This window comes from Mus caroli, unplaced genomic scaffold (assembly GCF_978045245.1).
Source record: "Mus caroli unplaced genomic scaffold, Mus_caroli_1 scaffold_19, whole genome shotgun sequence".
In the NCBI taxonomy this organism is placed as follows: Eukaryota; Metazoa; Chordata; class Mammalia; order Rodentia; family Muridae; genus Mus; species Mus caroli.
In genome coordinates, this window is record NW_028227274.1 from 52,915,684 (window position 1) to 52,932,236 (window position 16,553).

General features: G+C 42.7%; 1 protein-coding gene across 3 annotated transcripts in view; it reads right to left on the minus strand.

Annotated features, from left to right (window-relative positions):
• Znf608 (zinc finger protein 608) overlaps positions 1–16,553 on the minus strand; it is a 104,666-nt gene that overhangs the window by 85,729 nt on the left and 2,384 nt on the right. For 2 of the 3 annotated variants that reach the window (XM_021150773.2, XM_085833611.1), the window contains exons 1-2: positions 16,219–16,471; positions 13,968–15,060 (exon numbers count right to left, since the gene is read on the minus strand). In XM_021150773.2, coding sequence (XP_021006432.1) covers positions 13,968–14,870 — 903 coding nt within the window. In that variant the 5' untranslated portion in view covers positions 14,871–15,060; positions 16,219–16,471. Of the gene's footprint in view, positions 1–13,967; positions 15,061–16,218; positions 16,472–16,553 lie in introns of those variants that run through there. The other variant, XM_029471783.2, reaches the window with a different exon arrangement.

A 16,553-nucleotide genomic window follows, 5' to 3' on the forward strand; every position in this document is an offset into this window, starting at 1 on the left:
CAGCCAAACACACACACACACACACACACACACACACACACGCCACCCTACATACACATAATTTTAATAAGTAGAATAAATCCTTTAAAAATTGATTTGAAGAATTATGTGCATCCAGTGTTCTAGTAAAGATGAAAGAAAATTCAAGTATAAAGTCTTCTGGCTTCTTCAGTGTTCACAATTGTCAGAAACTCCAAGGCGTTTACGATTTAATATGTAGACAGCTGAACTCTAGCAAAGCAAGTGATCTTGTGTTATCTGATCACTGGGACATAACTGCAGCTAGTAAAAACTCCTGTCCCTTTAAAACTGGGCAGGATTAGCCCATGGAAGTAACTGCAGCTGCACTAGCTCCGGTCCCTAGAAAAGATTAGTTGGTGCCAGGAAATCATGTACATGATATTGCAGGAGGCTTGTCATCTTTCAGAGTGATCCGTAAGCCTTTAATATAAGCTACAATAGAAAGCATTAGACTTGGGGTAAGCAGATTTATAAAAATCATTTTCAGAGCATCTTAGGTTAGTTCTCTCCCCCACACAGGGTTATACCAGTAACAAAAAGGAGCCATCTAAATAGCATATCACACAGGCTCAATGGGACCAGCAAGACCCAAGAGGAATTCATATTAAGTCATAGGGGCAGAAAACTTGGCGCCTGCCCTCCCCAATTCTTTATCCTACCTGTGTCAAACTGAACACCTGAGTAGAGGGCATGTTTAGGTGGTGACGTCTTAAAAGCCTAGCAAGGATTTACATCACTGAGCCAAGGACAAGTAGCAAGAAAAGCTGTCTTTCAGGAAAGGTTAAAGCCGTAGGGACATTCATGCTTTCAGGACTTCTGGGGTTTCACACAGGTGCTAGGATTTTTTTTTTTTCCACACTTACATTTTGGTTTGTTAAGTAAGCCTAGACTGAGCACACATTAACATTTAAACAAAGAATGCTCACTGAAGAATCAAATCTAAGTGAGGTGGCGGTTTTGTGTGTGTGTGTGTGTGTATGTGTGTGTGTGTGTGTGTGTGTGTGTGTGTGTGGCGGCGGGGGGCAGGGGTGTCAGAGGGACAGGTTCTCGCATGTACGCCTAGCTGGCCTAGAACTCATAGATCTACTTGCTTCCATCTTTCAAGTGCTGGGATTAAAACTAGAAGACACCACAATCAGTAATTCTTTACATTTAGAAACATTCTCACTCAGTGGTCTTAGAGACAATGGTACTTCTAGCGGTAAGAGTGAAGATCTAAGCCTATGGTTAAGAGTTATGTTGAAGTCTCACAGACATAAACCCGTTCTCTTCCTTCACTTATAGAGACTATATCACTAGAAAAGCATCAGATGTAAATAAGAGCACACTTTAAAAAGCCACAAGAAGTTTGGCAGTGAAGCCATTAAGACCTGATCTTTTATATCCTATTGGTTCCTCAACTCTGCTTTCCCTGTTTTGTGCAAGTCCGCAGAAGAGGGCTACCCATAAACCTACCCGGTTCCATTTGAATAGGAAAGTCATACCAGGTCAGAGTTATCCAGCTATTAAAACAGCAGTACCAAAACTTGAGGAAGAAAACAATCAAGGTTAAACAGGCTAGATAATTGTTAAGCTCCATTTTTTCAAGACTGCCTCACGTGGGACTGGAGAGATGGCTCGGTGGTTAACAGCACCCAGCTGTCATCCAGGAGGACCCAGGTTCAGCTGCCAGCATCAACTATCCCTCACTACAATTTCAGGTCATCCAAAGTCCTATTCTGGTCTCCAGGGCATTAAGTCTGCACGTGGTGCACACACTACAAATCCAACCCAAACACTCATACACATAAAATAGTGAGGAATGCATCGCATAAGGAACAAATGGTTTTAATGTTCCAGTGGGATGGCTTTGACCATGGTCAAAAAGATCAGAGGCAGTGTTAAAAAAAAAAAATTGGATCTGTCAGGAAGTGTGGTAGCTTGTAGACAAAAGAGGAGTTCTCACTCACAAGATTGATGTAAAAATAAAAGTAATGAATAAGGAAGTGTTTAGCCTGACACTTCCAGAAAACAGTAGTTTACTGGAGACATCCCTAAGCCTCTTTATCCATGAGATTAGAAGGCTGAGCTACAACTCCTATGGGAACAAAAGCTATTGTTTCTGGTATTTTACTGTCAAAAAAAAAAAAAAATCACCTGTCCTTTTCTAAAGAGAATCACACCAATTTTAGGCTGCCAGACAACAGCTCTTTGGCCCCTTGATTGTATACCACACCACTGCCTTCCTGGAGAGTCCCTTTCTATTCAGAACCATGCCACTACCCAATTAAACAGGGGATGTTTCTGACAAATGTCCCAACAATTCTAGAGAATGTGTTGGGTAAGACCATGGGGCACCAAGGGCCCTCCACTACCCAGCCTTTTTGCTTCTGCTCTCCTCCTGAGTTTACCGACTCGCTTGACTCTCCCCACCACCATCTCAACCAACTAGAAAACAAAACATTAACAAGAGTCCTCAAGCTTTTTCTTCCAGCCATCTTAGAGTTTTACTGTCTTGACCAGGCAAGGAAGCTGCATTCACACCTCTTAGCTCATTTCTTAATAGTTTAAGACATGCTCTTGGCTAAGCAGCCTCACCATTAAATAACAACATCATTTCTCCCTTTTACCTGTTTTGCATGCAAAGAAAGGACAAGAGGGAAACAGTTGAGGGTGATCACAAAACACAACCCTGGGCATTCGGTTTCTGTACTCTACAGCCTCATAGTGTCACCTACCAGCCCAGAGGATTGAGTGAGGAGTAAGTCGTAGTTTGGCAACAAATGGTTTGTTCTAATATTCAACCATTCATTCGTCTCTGAATGTTGTTGTTGTTGTTGTTGCTGCTGCTGCAGTTGTTAACAGCTTGGCTGCTGACCAACCCAAAGACTTCTACGTTCACCCACTATTTTGCTCTCCCGATGGTTTTAAAAAGGCAAGAAGCTCATTCAGAGTTTATAAAACTATGCACCAGCAACAAATGCCTGTAATGCTTCCAAGGTGCACAGTGGCTTCCAGACACACAAAGAATAGCTGTGTGCAGCAGCCCCACCCCCACCTCCACCTCCCAAACCCAAATGCCAGGCCCCAATTAGGTACCCTGGGGGCCTTCAAAGCAGTTATGCTAAGTTGCAAATACAGCAAGATCCACTTGAAATCCAACTATCCTGTGTGCTTTTCCTCCCAAGATAGGGAGCTACTGGGGCACACTGACCTCATTAAGGGGTAATTAGTGAACCCCAGGACTGGAGGGGCTACCACAGTCGTGCCTATTGTGAGGTTTTAGTATGGAGATGGCCATGTTTTTAAGCTGGGTGGGGGGGCTCCGCAATCTAAGAGGCCCTATGCCTTAAAATTTCAGGGATTTCAATCTGCCCATTTTATTTTTGCTACCAAACATTAAGGAAGAAGAAAGGAAGCCATATAAAAGACTTGCCTGCTGCTTCAATGGAGTCTGTACCTAGTTTAAATAAAGGGCTTTTGTAAAAACTATTTGAGCCATTTCTGTCTCATAGATAATAAACATGAAGAGTTTTGGTAAAAATCATCTAAGTAATTTATATTCCATATATAATAAATAATGTAAAATAAGACCTGTTTAAGTGCAGTGAAATAAACACTTCTCTTGATTCCAGAGATTGAAAATAGCACATAAAAAGGAGGGTTAAAAAAAGAATCAATCAACATGGATCTTTCATTATTATATGACAAAGACCTTGAAAAGACAATAGATACCTCCATTTACAGGGAAAGCTGTTACTTAGAAACCAACCAGAGTGACGTGATCAACATAAGCTCTTGGCCATCAGTAAAATCCTTCACACCTCTTTAAAGCCCATTACGCCTGTTTGTATCAATCTGCCAAGATGCTGGAGGACGGAACTCTACTATAAAATGTGCCAATAAATTCTGCTCTTTACATCCTTTAACACAGAGAGCACCACCTCTACACCAATGCTAAGCTGCGGATCCACTGCTATGTGTACTCAAGTCATCCCCCGCACTGGTGTTTGAGAAAGTAGTTTCCAGGGGATGTGACGAAATAGGGTTCTTAATGTCTCTTTCCAGGCCAAGATTTAAACCCTTCTAATGTTCCCAAACATTGGGTGGATCAACAACTTCGAGAAAATTCACTGAAGACAAGGAAGAGTCATGAGCACTGATGTGTACAGATGTCCCCCACCTGAGAGCCACCCACTTTTGCATGGGCGCTGGGGGCTTAAACCATGGGACTCCATGGATGGGGAACCCAAGAGCTCCAAGAAGTTTTGCTCCAGGGACTTAGACACAATTTAGGGTATTTGTTAGTGCCTACAATGACATCATTAACATAACCCTATTTTTCAAGCCAGAGCGACCCGTTTCCTCTATCTGGGACAACAGCTTTTGGCCATATAACAAAGTAATTTTTAAAAGGTAACAATGTGTCTGGGCCAAATAAATGTAGCTGTGCTATACTTAGAAGTAAATTTGTATGTGTATCGATTAAAACACTCTACAGGGGCCCCTACTTAACTTATTTTAGAAATTCTACTTTTGTTTTTTTTTTTTGGTAAAACTTAAACATTTGCAGTACATTCGGAATCTTGAACGGTGACTGGGAGGGGACTTCTAACTGAAGGAGTCCTCTTGTTTTAATATATCCCGCATATGAGAGTGGTGAAGATACAACCCATGGAAGTCATTTCCTAATAGTCGGTAACTCTTCCTCTTCGAGTAAATCTAAAGGCTCAAGAAATAAATAAATAAATAAATAAATAGTGAAGGGCATTAATTTGTTTCTAGATGTGTTCGTGTAAGTAAAACAGCAGTCATAATGTGGAAATTTCAGTCACATTTTACAACTAATTGGAAGTAGATTAGAATTCCGCCTCAGGGGAACGTTGTCAGACTAGAAGCTGGAGCAAATGAAGAAAGAGGTGAAGGCGTCCTGAAGAGCTGACAGATTTACTGTGCTCAGGGCCATAAACGGGTCCCTGGCTGCAAGGAGGGTGAGTGAAGCCCCGAAGTCCAGGAGCAAGCAGCGCGCCCCTAGGAGACCAGGCCACGCCCCCACCGAAGCAGGCTGGTCTCTGGTTCCCATCACACACAAAAAATAAAGGGACCTGCACACTAACACACAGGTCGGGGCCCAGTCCAAGGGAGAGGGCCTTTCTTTACCAGGTGGGGGAGGGGAGGAAAAGGGGAAGCAGCAGCTATTAAGGGCCCATAGAGCCATGAAGTAATGGAAACAGCTGCTGGCTTTCGACTTCAGTGTCTGGCATCTGCTACGCCATGACGGAAAAGGCTGGGGAAAGGATTTGGGCGAGGAATGTAAATGGAGACAATTGTCCAAACGGAGCTGGATGCATGGAGCTAGGGGTGGAGGGAGACCAATAGCTCCCTTGTGAAATCCTGTTGCTCCCTTTGGGCAGCCCCAGCCAGCACGCATGAGAGACTTAGTTCATATTGTATCTTCCAGCAGTTGACAGATCTGGGAATGCTCAGAGCTTCTCCATCAGCTACCAAGCCGTCAGTTTGTCTGGTTGACGGGGTGGCCACCATTCATCTGCGCTCTGCGCAACTTCCACACAGCTTCACACCGAGTTAAAATGGACTACCCTCTCTTTCACTCCCTGGGATTTTTTTTTCTTCTTCTTCTTCCTTTTTAAATCACCACTGCTTGCTTTTGAAGTAGGTCAAGGGTCAGGTTCTATTTGCTGTTGCGTCTTATCTCCTTTTGCTTCCTAGACTCCGGTCCTAACTTCATTTCCATCACAAAAGCACTGGGACCAGGGAACAGAGAGCTAAGTGCCATTGTGCTGACCATGAGCCCAAACGGAAAGATCAGATTTGATGGCGTTATCCATGTACTGTGGTGAGCCACATGCAAATACACAGTTCCCCATGAAGAATGAAAAACCCAAGGTTTCAGGCCTTCCAAGTCAAACATTATAGTTTTTAATAGGAGCTATCCATAAAAGCGGTGAAGGAGATGACAGGAAATTCAAAAGTAAGCCGGTCTGGTTGAGCACTGTTTGGAAAGGGGGATGGAGAGGGTGAGAGAGGAATGTTCTCCAAACCCCCCTCCTATTTTCACTGAGGAATGAGCTAAACTATAAAATCTGCACAGTGATTTTTACGCTAGAGGAATTCAGAGGTGCGGTAAGGCCGGTACCTAACTAAAGGGCAGCCCTCCAACATAGGCTGCTAACCTAACACGGAAGAACTTGGACGCGACCTTTGAACCCTCAGTGACTAATGTGAAGGACACAGGGGTGCAAGGAAAAGCAAGCCTCCAGAAGGCCAGATGCGCTTTGCAACCAAACCACAAGTTTTCTTTAATCAAAGGGGCAGGCAACGACCTCCAAGAGTTTACGAAAGTGTGACCAACTAGAACTTTGTCGTCTGTTGCTAATTGAAGCATATAAAAGAGTCCATTCCTTAAAACATATTACACTTTTTAAATAAATGAATAAATAATAAATTTACTGCCACATGACAAAAACCAGAATCAAGCTCACTGGTACGAGATCAGCACAAGCAAAGACCAAGCTATTATTTCAAACTGTCAAGGGAAGGCAGTAAAATTGCTACCAGGTCTCCTTAAGTTACCCTTCAATAAAAAGAAGCCATCGGGGAAATAAGAGGAAAAGAAAACACATCAAAAACCTTAAAAGTCCCTTTAAGTAAAATTATACGTCTGTGGCACCATGACATCTGCTCTCTGGTTAACATAATAAGCCCATTCTCAACCCTAAATATGTGCTTTCTAAGGCCATTAGGAACGACACAAAAATATAATCAATATGTTTTTATTTACTGCTAAACTGTGTTGCCTACATTCATAAGGCATTATTGGGATATACCTAAATGTACATTTTTCTTAGGGTTCTAGCAGACACTGAAGAGTCCCAGGATGAAGAAAGTGAGATGGCTGAGAGTCATAATGAGTAATAATCAGACTGGGTCCAAATTACCAGATGGGAGGAGAGAGGAGGGAGGGAGGGAGGGAGGGAGGGAGGGAGAGAGAGAGAGAGAGAGAGAGAGAGAGAGAGAGAGAGAGAGAGAGAGAGAGAGAGAGAGAGAGACTGGCCTTGAAAATGTCAGCAGTGATGTCTGTTCACCATTTCAAACCTACTTGTCCTAATCAGACCACCCTACCCATTGAGTTCTCCATCAGAACTAGAGCATTGATGTTAAAGTTTCACTTCACTTCCCTGGGGGTAAAGGACTCCTTAAATATCTGATGAGATTCCTATAGTTCAAGGCCTACTGGCCTACCAAGACTCAAGCATTTGCTTTGTGGTCACTTTAGTCCTTGAAGCAGAATCCATAATCTCTTCTACTGCATTCCCAAAGGTGTTTCTAAGCAAAATTCAGCAGGCATGTAACATTCAGCTTCCAGAACAAAGTGCCAGCCTCATCATCTTGAATTCCCCTGAAGCTCTCAAAATAACATTACAAACAGCCCAACTGCTGGTCAGACAGCTTAGAGGAGTTTTAACAACCTTTCATCCTGTTGCAATGGCTTTGTTACAGTTGCCAAAACCTTTAGCTTGAATTGAGAAGTTGTTACATAAAGTAAGCAGTCACTAGTGAAATTTCAGCGGGGAGACAGAATTTGAGGGATCCCCCCCCCCAGCAGAGTGAAATGCAAAATTAGTGGTTCTTTTATTTATTTTTAAAATACATTTACTTATTTATAGGTGCATCTGCCCTTGGGCATGGGTGTGCGCCCTTGCCATAGGGCACATGAAGAGGGTCAGAGAGGACAAATGACAAGAGTTGGTTCTCTCTTGAGTGTGGGACCTAAGGAACACACTGGGTCCTTAGGTTTGTTGTCCAGTGCCTACACCCTTTGGGCCAGCTCAAAACCTTGGTTTGTTGTTCTTCCTTGTTTGTTTGTTTTGTGTTTTAAGAATAGAGCTCACACCACACAAGACTACCAATCCCACATCTATATATGCAATTACATCATTTAAACTCTCAGACATTTATAAAAGACCCCTTACCAGGTTCTAATATGATCTTTACATTACTTAGTCTCTGACTATCAAAGGGATTACATTTCACCTGCTCCTTATCCCTACCATATTCAATGGTCCAGAATCAGACATGTATAATCATTGTATAATCACTGGTAACAATCCTAGCAAAGAAATGATATTCCACTGTGAAGTTGCGGCCAAGGGTAGCCCAATGTTTCCTTAGTTCTGGCTTCTACATAACAGAAGAACGCTCTCCAGGTGACTTAGAAATAAACTGTTTAGTATCCAAGCTACATCCTTGATGTTCAGATCGCTGGCAAGTTGAGAGCGCTGGCAATCAAAACTATGTTGTGTTACATAATTACTATGACAAACTTCCCAATGCTTAATATTAAAGAATGGAAGAATGTGATCCCTCCACCTCTTCTACACCTCTAGAGTGTGTTCAACGTGGCAATTATCTTCGTTCAAGCAGCAGCGTTTAAATTGCATTGAAACTCAATTATACCCATGACTTTTTAAAACATACACTTCAAAAGGCAGGTTTCACCACACTCAAATCACTGAGCAAAATCTCTTTCCCAGCTTATAAAAAAGGAGATTTTTATCCCCCTCCCACAAGACATCTTCAAATACAAAACTGACTTCCCTGGAGCTTTGGATTCAGTTTTCTTTTCTTTCTTTTTTTTCTTTTTGGCCTGGTGAATGCAGAAGGAAGGCTGAGCAATGTTGAAAGAAAAAGAAGGTGCCCATCTGATTCTAAAACAAATGCTTCAACCTGCCACTTCTCCCAAATGTCATTACCAACAGCCTCAACTGCCACCACCTTCAAAGAGCAGAACAGATACTCCTTAACAAAAACACTTTACGTTGCTACTCTTAGGTAGTAAATTTATGATTTAAGTGCTTGTAGCTAAAATAGCTTTCCAATTATCAAGGGCCTCTTAGGATGAGCAAGAATGCATTATGTGCTAATGACCACAACCAGGGGTCCCTTCTCCACTCCTTTGTCAGAACCCAAGCAGATACTCCCCTGCAGATTCACCATTAACATGTCTGCTTCCTGTCAGCCCACTCAGAGATAATGTCATTTATCTCAGGAAGGCACAAGCCCAGTCATTAGCTTCAATAAAAGACCTCAAACAAAGGCCGGATAATGTTTTACCCAGGGTTCCCACTAAACCCAGAGCCTGGAATACCTGTCTCTCAGAGCCAAATACTCAAGAGTTATCCTTACAGAAGTGTGTTGTTGTTTATCAAGGATTCTAGAAGGTGGCTCTGAATGAGAGCGTGACCCGTGTCTAGTAAACACTAGTGCCCAGCACTACCACACAAAATTAGTTTAATGAAGAGTGATGACCAGGGTGAGCCCTGGGGAGCTTTTCCCCCATAGCCTGCAGGAGGAAAATTGACAGGATCATTTAGATCTTTGAAGCACTGACCCCCTCAGTGTGAGGGCCTCTAGAAAGTAAAAGAGGGCCTTAGGAAATAGCCAATGGCTGAGCTTCAGGAAACCCTCCCCCCCCAAAAGAGAAAAAAGTGGAACTGGTTAAAAAAAAAAAAGTGGGAACACGTGTTTTCACAGTGGTGTGTGTGTTGCTGCAATTTCAACTTTCTATGAAGTACCAGGTGGACTTTTTTTTTTTTTGTAATTTAAAAAAAAAAAAAAAAAAAAGCACAAACATCATCAAAATGTAGGCAAATCTCAGCCATTCATTCAATCCCTGTGTTTCATGCTGGAAACGAAGAGCAGATGGTTCTCTCCCTGTTGTTTGAGTCTGGTTATTGAACACCTCCGTGGCTAAGGAGATTTCTGCTTAGCACTTTCAGCATTCACTCAATTTAGTAACTATAAAAGTGCTGCTTAGGAAAAAAAAACAAGTCTTTATAACATCCTAATTAAAACCATCTTGCACCCAAACAATTTTCCTTGATGAGAGCATATTCTTAACCTTAAGACATTTGGACACCCACCCCTCCCCCTGCCCTTCTCCCCCTAGTGTTATGAACTATTTGCCAAGTTATTAAAGTAGTTGAACATTATCTTTTTGAGCTCAATCTGGAGCAATTGTGTATACTTTCACAGTTTTTTTTTTTTTTCTCCTCCAACAAACCTAACAGACTTCAAATGTTCAACTCAAAATTCAATGATGGAACCGATAACACCGATATTCCAAGATTCGTGTGTTCTTACAGACACCTTAGACAGCCCCTCTGTCACCTCCCAGGGTGTCTATTGGATTGAACTGGAAGGAGGATTGGTGCGGACAGGAAGCCACCTTTAGCTAAATCCATATGCAACTTTCAAAACAGCACACTGTCCACCTACAATGGTCTCAGTTGTTTCATTAAAGCCAGTGACCTTCCTGCCCTTTCATTCCTCCGTAGATCAAATGCACTCCCTAATTCACAGGACACACTATATTATGGGAGTGGGGGGGGGGACGTAGCCACAAAAGTCATTAATCAAAATATGTTCTTAAACTGCTCACATGCACTTAGAGAATGTGTCAGGATTCCCTAGTGACATGTAAAAAAGGCTTCTACAAGAGAATAAAACAAAATGAATGATATCTTATTATAGACAGGTCCATTTATAGACACCATCTCTCAGAAGACAAGGCCCATGGAAATGAAAAGAGTTTATCTAGTACAGAAATAACCCTTCTTGGAATACGCACTGCATAGAAGAATCCTAAGATACAACTATCTGACTTTCATTTATTTCTGTTTCAGTGTCAGTTGTTTTTAAGACTGGTTTGTTTTTGGTTTTTTTTGTTTTGTTTTTTTCTTGTGTGTTTCCCAGTATTCTAGTGATTAAATAATCCCACTGATTGTAACAGTACTTAATATAACTATTTAAACCAGCCCAAAAGTTCCTTTTCTGATAAATCTAAACTGTAAGACAATGAAGAGAGATATGCAAACAGCAGAATGCAAGACCATTCTGCTTTGAGAGGCAAGAATGGAAGGTGGAGAGACAGGTTCTAACAACCAAAAGCCAACTCATCAAACCTACTTAGGCAGACATGTCACTGGTGGCTTAACCACAAAATGGGCTATAGAACTACAGCTCAAACATCTTGGAATTATGGTATGTTTTGATTTTTTTTTTCACGTATTAAGGGAGTGGCGAATTTTACAACATACTTGTGGTTTCCACATAAAGGAGCCAGAACACTCATTGATTTAATTAGGTTTCATAAGGTCCAATTTATCATGCTTTACATGACCCTGGGTAGTGAAGAAGCAGAGTAAACAGACCAAAAATAGACATTTAAGCATGCTGTGAAAATTAAACAGTGACAGCAAGTCTTATGAATCTCCTTTAACCTTCCAACCAGAAAAAGAAAGAGAGAAAGAGAGAAAGAGAGAAAGAGAGAAGAGAGAGAGAAAGAGAGAAAGAAAGAAAGAAAGAAAGAAAGAAAGAAAGAAAGAAAGAAAGAAAGAAAGAAAGAAAGAAAATAAAAACCAAAAAAAGCTTGTTCTCCCCTCACACAAGAGCAGAAGACTATTGTTGCATCTTGGCTCTGAAGGTACCTATGCTTCAGTAACCTGGTTCTTCAAGTATGTTGAACTTAAAGCTTATAGAATTAAAAAAAAAAAAAAACTTCTTTCATGAGGCCTCAGATGTGAAACTTGTTTTCAAGTATGCCCTCTTAAGTTCTAGCTTCCTAAATAGGAATCCTTCGGCCACTGTATTTTCTAAAACAAAGCCTAATTTGAGATACCCAATAGTTAGTGGGATTAGGCTTTCTTCTCTGGGTGCTATCATGCCAGGGAGTTGTCATCTCTGAGAGACAAGGATGGATGAGATTATGAAGTCATTTGGGGGTGGGGGTGGGGCAGTGTTTAAGGAACAATGTTTAAGATCCCAAGCCTACACCTCAGCTTCGCAAGAGTGGCTAACACTGTAGGTTCCAAGCCCCTGAACCCATCCTAAAATGATTTCTGGGTCAACTAATGATTTCTGGGTCAACTCTGGTGGCTGAGGTTGGAACATAGCTTCCACACAGCAGGGCAACGTCCTCTCTCTTCCCTCCCCCCACCTCCACCCCTGCTTCCCAGCATGACTTGTTTGCTCTTCATTTATGGAATTCATATGATGCCATTTATACTGCTCTGCCTGAAGACGCATTGCCATGCGTGTGAATAATTCAGCCCCTCCATTCTTCAGCCACTTCCCTCTGTGACTGGGAAGCCAAAGGAACACAAACTGGAGAACCGACACCACGCACTAATCTCAGTTGCCATGGCAGCAGCCTTTGAGATCCTGAAATGTTCCGATCGCCAGCTAAACAAAATTGTTGAATGTGAACATTTGGCTGGAAGATTAAAAGGCTAAGGGGAATGCAAAAGGCCAGAACCTCCCACATTCCCAGCAGCCAGTGGATCCAATCAAATAGCTCTGACTCCTTAACCACAGCATTGTGAGCACTGGATTAGGGCAATTCATCCAGATAGTTAAAGCAGATTAAAGCTGCAATTTGAAGACTATTGGCAACAAAAGTAAATGCCCCACTGTACTAAGTAATAAGAAGATTTCAAACTGTCTTTTAGTAGAAATTATGTGAAACCACACATTTAAAGTAAGAAGCCAAGCCTGAGATTTTTTTAAAGTTGATTTAAATTCATCAATGTAAAAGGCTAAGAGGATTTGGATTCCAAAAGCAATCAGTAGCCTTTTGCAAGTTTGACGGTATTGTCTATGCCTCTCTCTGCCTCCATCAGTGTTTACAATCAGAACTTTATTCCTATGTCCGTTCCAACTTTAATTCTGAGCACCCAAGTTGAAAATAAAGGGAATCAGAGAACTGTGAGTTATTTCATGCAGGAGTAATTCCCAGGAGACTTCTTAGCATCATTCCAGCCAGAAAGGGGGGTGGGGTGGGGGATCACATCACAATAATAAGCATAGTTAGAAGAAATCACGTTACTACAACCACTTGATAGAAACATCTTCATGCTACAACTTGTGGAATGAGTCTAAAGATTAATTTCACAGAAACACCACTCTCACCTCCCAACCAACGAGCCTGGAGGACACATAGCCGCCAGTTCCCAGACATTACCCCAAAGCAACTGCATCCCAGACAAGCAAAACCCAGGCCTCCATGCCTAAGCAAGGTAACACTGGAGCAGGGGGTTTCCAGCACAGTGTCTAACCACAGACTTTAAGACAATGAACAACAAGAGTGCAAGGGTCCAAATGGCCCACGTCGGGCATTGTTAAGCCACAGTTGGCTTCCCTGCTGCCCCAATGCCCCCCTTGGTCGGATCCTCACATTTCAGGAACACAAGCCAAATGTGCTTTCCGATTCTTACTTACTAATCTCGCAGCTGCCCAGGCAAGCTAAAAGACCGAAGTGATAACAGTCTCACGTCTCTAGCTGCAGTGGGTGAGAGAGCAAAGTAGAGAGCGTCTCCACAGTCACCAAAAACTGGCACAGTTTGACTGCATAGTTACAAAGTCAGTGATCAATACTCCCAGCCTGGAGTACATCCTTTGACGGAACTATTTGGGGGAAAGTAACAGAACAATGAGTGTCAATAACACTACACACTCCCTTTCCACAGAGGGAACTAGAACCCTGTTCCTAAGGACACACGGTTTACAATAACACAGACGACAATTCTCTTTAGGGAAGAAACCAGGACGAAACTCAAGCTAGTGCCGCAGCAGGTTTTCTGGTCAAAGCACACACGGACAATTTGCTGGCTGCCAAGTCGCTCTTACAAGAAGGCAAAAGGCACTTGGAACATTCAGAGCTTCCCACCCTATGACCTTTCAAACGCTGGCACCACCAGCAGAAGCAAGCAGCAGAAGCAAGAGCCAAAATCTGCACTCGGGATAGCATCCATAAAAGATGAACGTCATAGAAATCTCACGGAGAACCCGAAAGCACTAGGAAGTGTAAGACACCCGGAGGCACATCCCACAACCCCAAACAAATGCACACAGAGTGGGGGGTACACAAGAAGGCGATCGTATCCTACCTTCTCAGTTTTCAGTTTCTTGATTCGCCTGTGGCTCTCCTCCTCCTCCTCTTCCTTCTTGACCAGCATAGAGTTTCCCATGAGCGTTGAATCCGGAGCAGTTTTGCTAACTTCCCCTGCAGCCCCAACGCTGCCACTCCCAGCGCCCCCACAGTGAAAGGGGCTCGCGCCACTTCCATTGCTCTTGGTCCCAAAGCCATAGAGGTGACCACCGGAGGGGGCCTGCCCTCCGCCGCCATTCTGGTGGCCCTGCAGCAGGTCGTGTTTGTCTTTCCGGGATCTCGCAGCATCCTTATCCCGCTTGGCGCCTCGGCTGCTGTGGCTTTTCCCTGGCTTCTCTTCCTTGCTTTTCCCACAGGAGCCTGCCCCCGCGGTGGCAGCCGAGGTCCCGGTGCTGGTACCGTTGCTGTTTGGGTTGCTGCTGCCGCCGCCGCTCACACTTTGACCCAGCGCTGAATTCATGCCAGTAGCCTCTCCAGGGCGCCCTTGGACTTCCTGCCTCTTGCCAGTGCTGCTGATCTCGGGAATTCCATACAAGGCAGCAGAAGGCAGAGATTTATTAGCATCCTTAGAAGTTTTAGCCCTTTTCACTTTTGATTTGCTGGTTTCTTTGTGTGAATTCCCCTGGGGAGCGGAGGGCTGAACAGAAGCAAATTTTAGGCCATCAGCTAAGGCTGAGGTAGAACAGGTCCCATTGGAGGCCGGACCTCCACAATCCTTAGTGGTGTTGGTAGTGGTGTTGGTGGAATTATTCATCTCAAATTTTTGTCTGTCCTTTTCCAAATCGGCGTCCAAATCAATGATTAAATTTCCAACCCCGATTTCCCAATCATCGCCACTGTCATAAGTGTCAACTGTATTTGGATCCACACCTTTTCCTGCAGTCGAAACGTTCACGGACATCCTGAAGATGAGCTCTCGAGATTAAAAACCCGATGAACTTTCTTTGAGGGATGAGGGGACATTCGTTTAGCTCCTCTGGGTTTTCTTAAAAGGAAAAAAATTTATTTTTCTTGCAATTTTCCTCTTCTTTTTCCTGCCCCCCAAAATGTGTCCAGGGATCTCACTTCCTTCATTCGAGGTCCAGCTTCTCCTGTGGAGGGGGGGAAAAAGTCGAATATTTCTTGTCTGGGTATTACCGAAATAGAAAACCATTAATACTGAGGAGTTAGGAAGGGGCACAGGGAAGGACAGAGAGCTGGGGGCTCATTATTGTCTCCACAGTCCAATACCATGTTTAAAGGAAAACAGGCAGACTTGAAAAGCACCCCCTTCCCCCGACAATAAGCATCTTACAGTAGCTAAAACTAAAATCCCTCTAAACAGCAGGGGGATAGCCAGTTCTTTAAAAGCATTAAAATATCTCGAAGGATCTGATTCAAGTCCAGAAAGGTTTTTGTGGCTTTTTTTTTTAAGTTGAACATTTTTTATTTTTGCCTGGCACATGTGCTATTTCAACCCCAGGAAAAGATCCTGGACATTCATACAAGAAAAACACCCTGTTAAACATCCCCTAAGCATGGCCTGGGTCTTGCAATGTAAAAAACAAAACAAAACAAGCAAAAAACAAAAAACAAAAAAAAAAAAAAACAGGCCCTCAAAGTTCTCTAGGACTAGTGTTCAAAATGATGTCACTAAGTTTTCCTTATTTCTAATTTTAATATTTCTTCTTGCACATTGTCTAGACAACCAATGTTTTGTTCTCCACAAGAAACAGAAAATCAACAGTAGTTCCCCTCTCACACACATACCTACCACCCCCTTCCCCAACAGCTAAACATTCTTTATGAAATATGCACAGACCTCTTTAAGAGTATTTTTCTCAGTAAAAAGACAGTATGAGGGGAAAGGTTAAAGATCTTCCTTTTTGAGGAAGAAGAAGAAGAAGAAGAAGAAGAAGAAGAAGAAGAAGAAGAAGAAGAAGAAGAAGAAGAAGAAGAAGAAGAAGAGGAGGAGGAGAAAAAGAAAAATCCATCTAAATAATTCTGCCATATCCCTGGGTCACAGAACTGCTCAGTCTGTTAAATATGGTGCTACTGACTGTAGGGAAACTGATTAAGACATTCGCTTTAAGTGGTCTGCGCCAAGGTGGCCTCAGTGACCACAAATGAGTGTGTGTTTGACAAAGAGCAGTTAAAACGGTTTTTTTAAAGGGATCAGCCCCCTTTTAACAGTTGATTGTCAAGAAAATAAATAAATACAGTGAGAGGGAGAGAGAAAGAGAGAGACGCAGAAGAGAGAGTATGCTTACCTTTAAATCCTTTATCATTTTTTAATTAGGCCGGCAAATCAAAAAAGCATTTCTCAGTCCACTAGGCACACAGCCCTGTGCCTCATTTTACTTAAACACCAAATGATCAAAAAGGAAGAAACCAAGTAACACATCTCAGCCAAAATAATCACTCAGTAACATTATTCCACTTCCCCATCCCCCATTTGGCAAAAAGCTCTGGAGTCCTTTTCTCCTTAAAAAAAAAAAAAAAATGTGTCACTGTGCAGCTGAGAGATGCTTCACATTCACAACCCGAGCACCGAAGGGTGTTTTTCCTCTTAACAAGCATTCAGAATAATAGGGTGTTGAGAGAG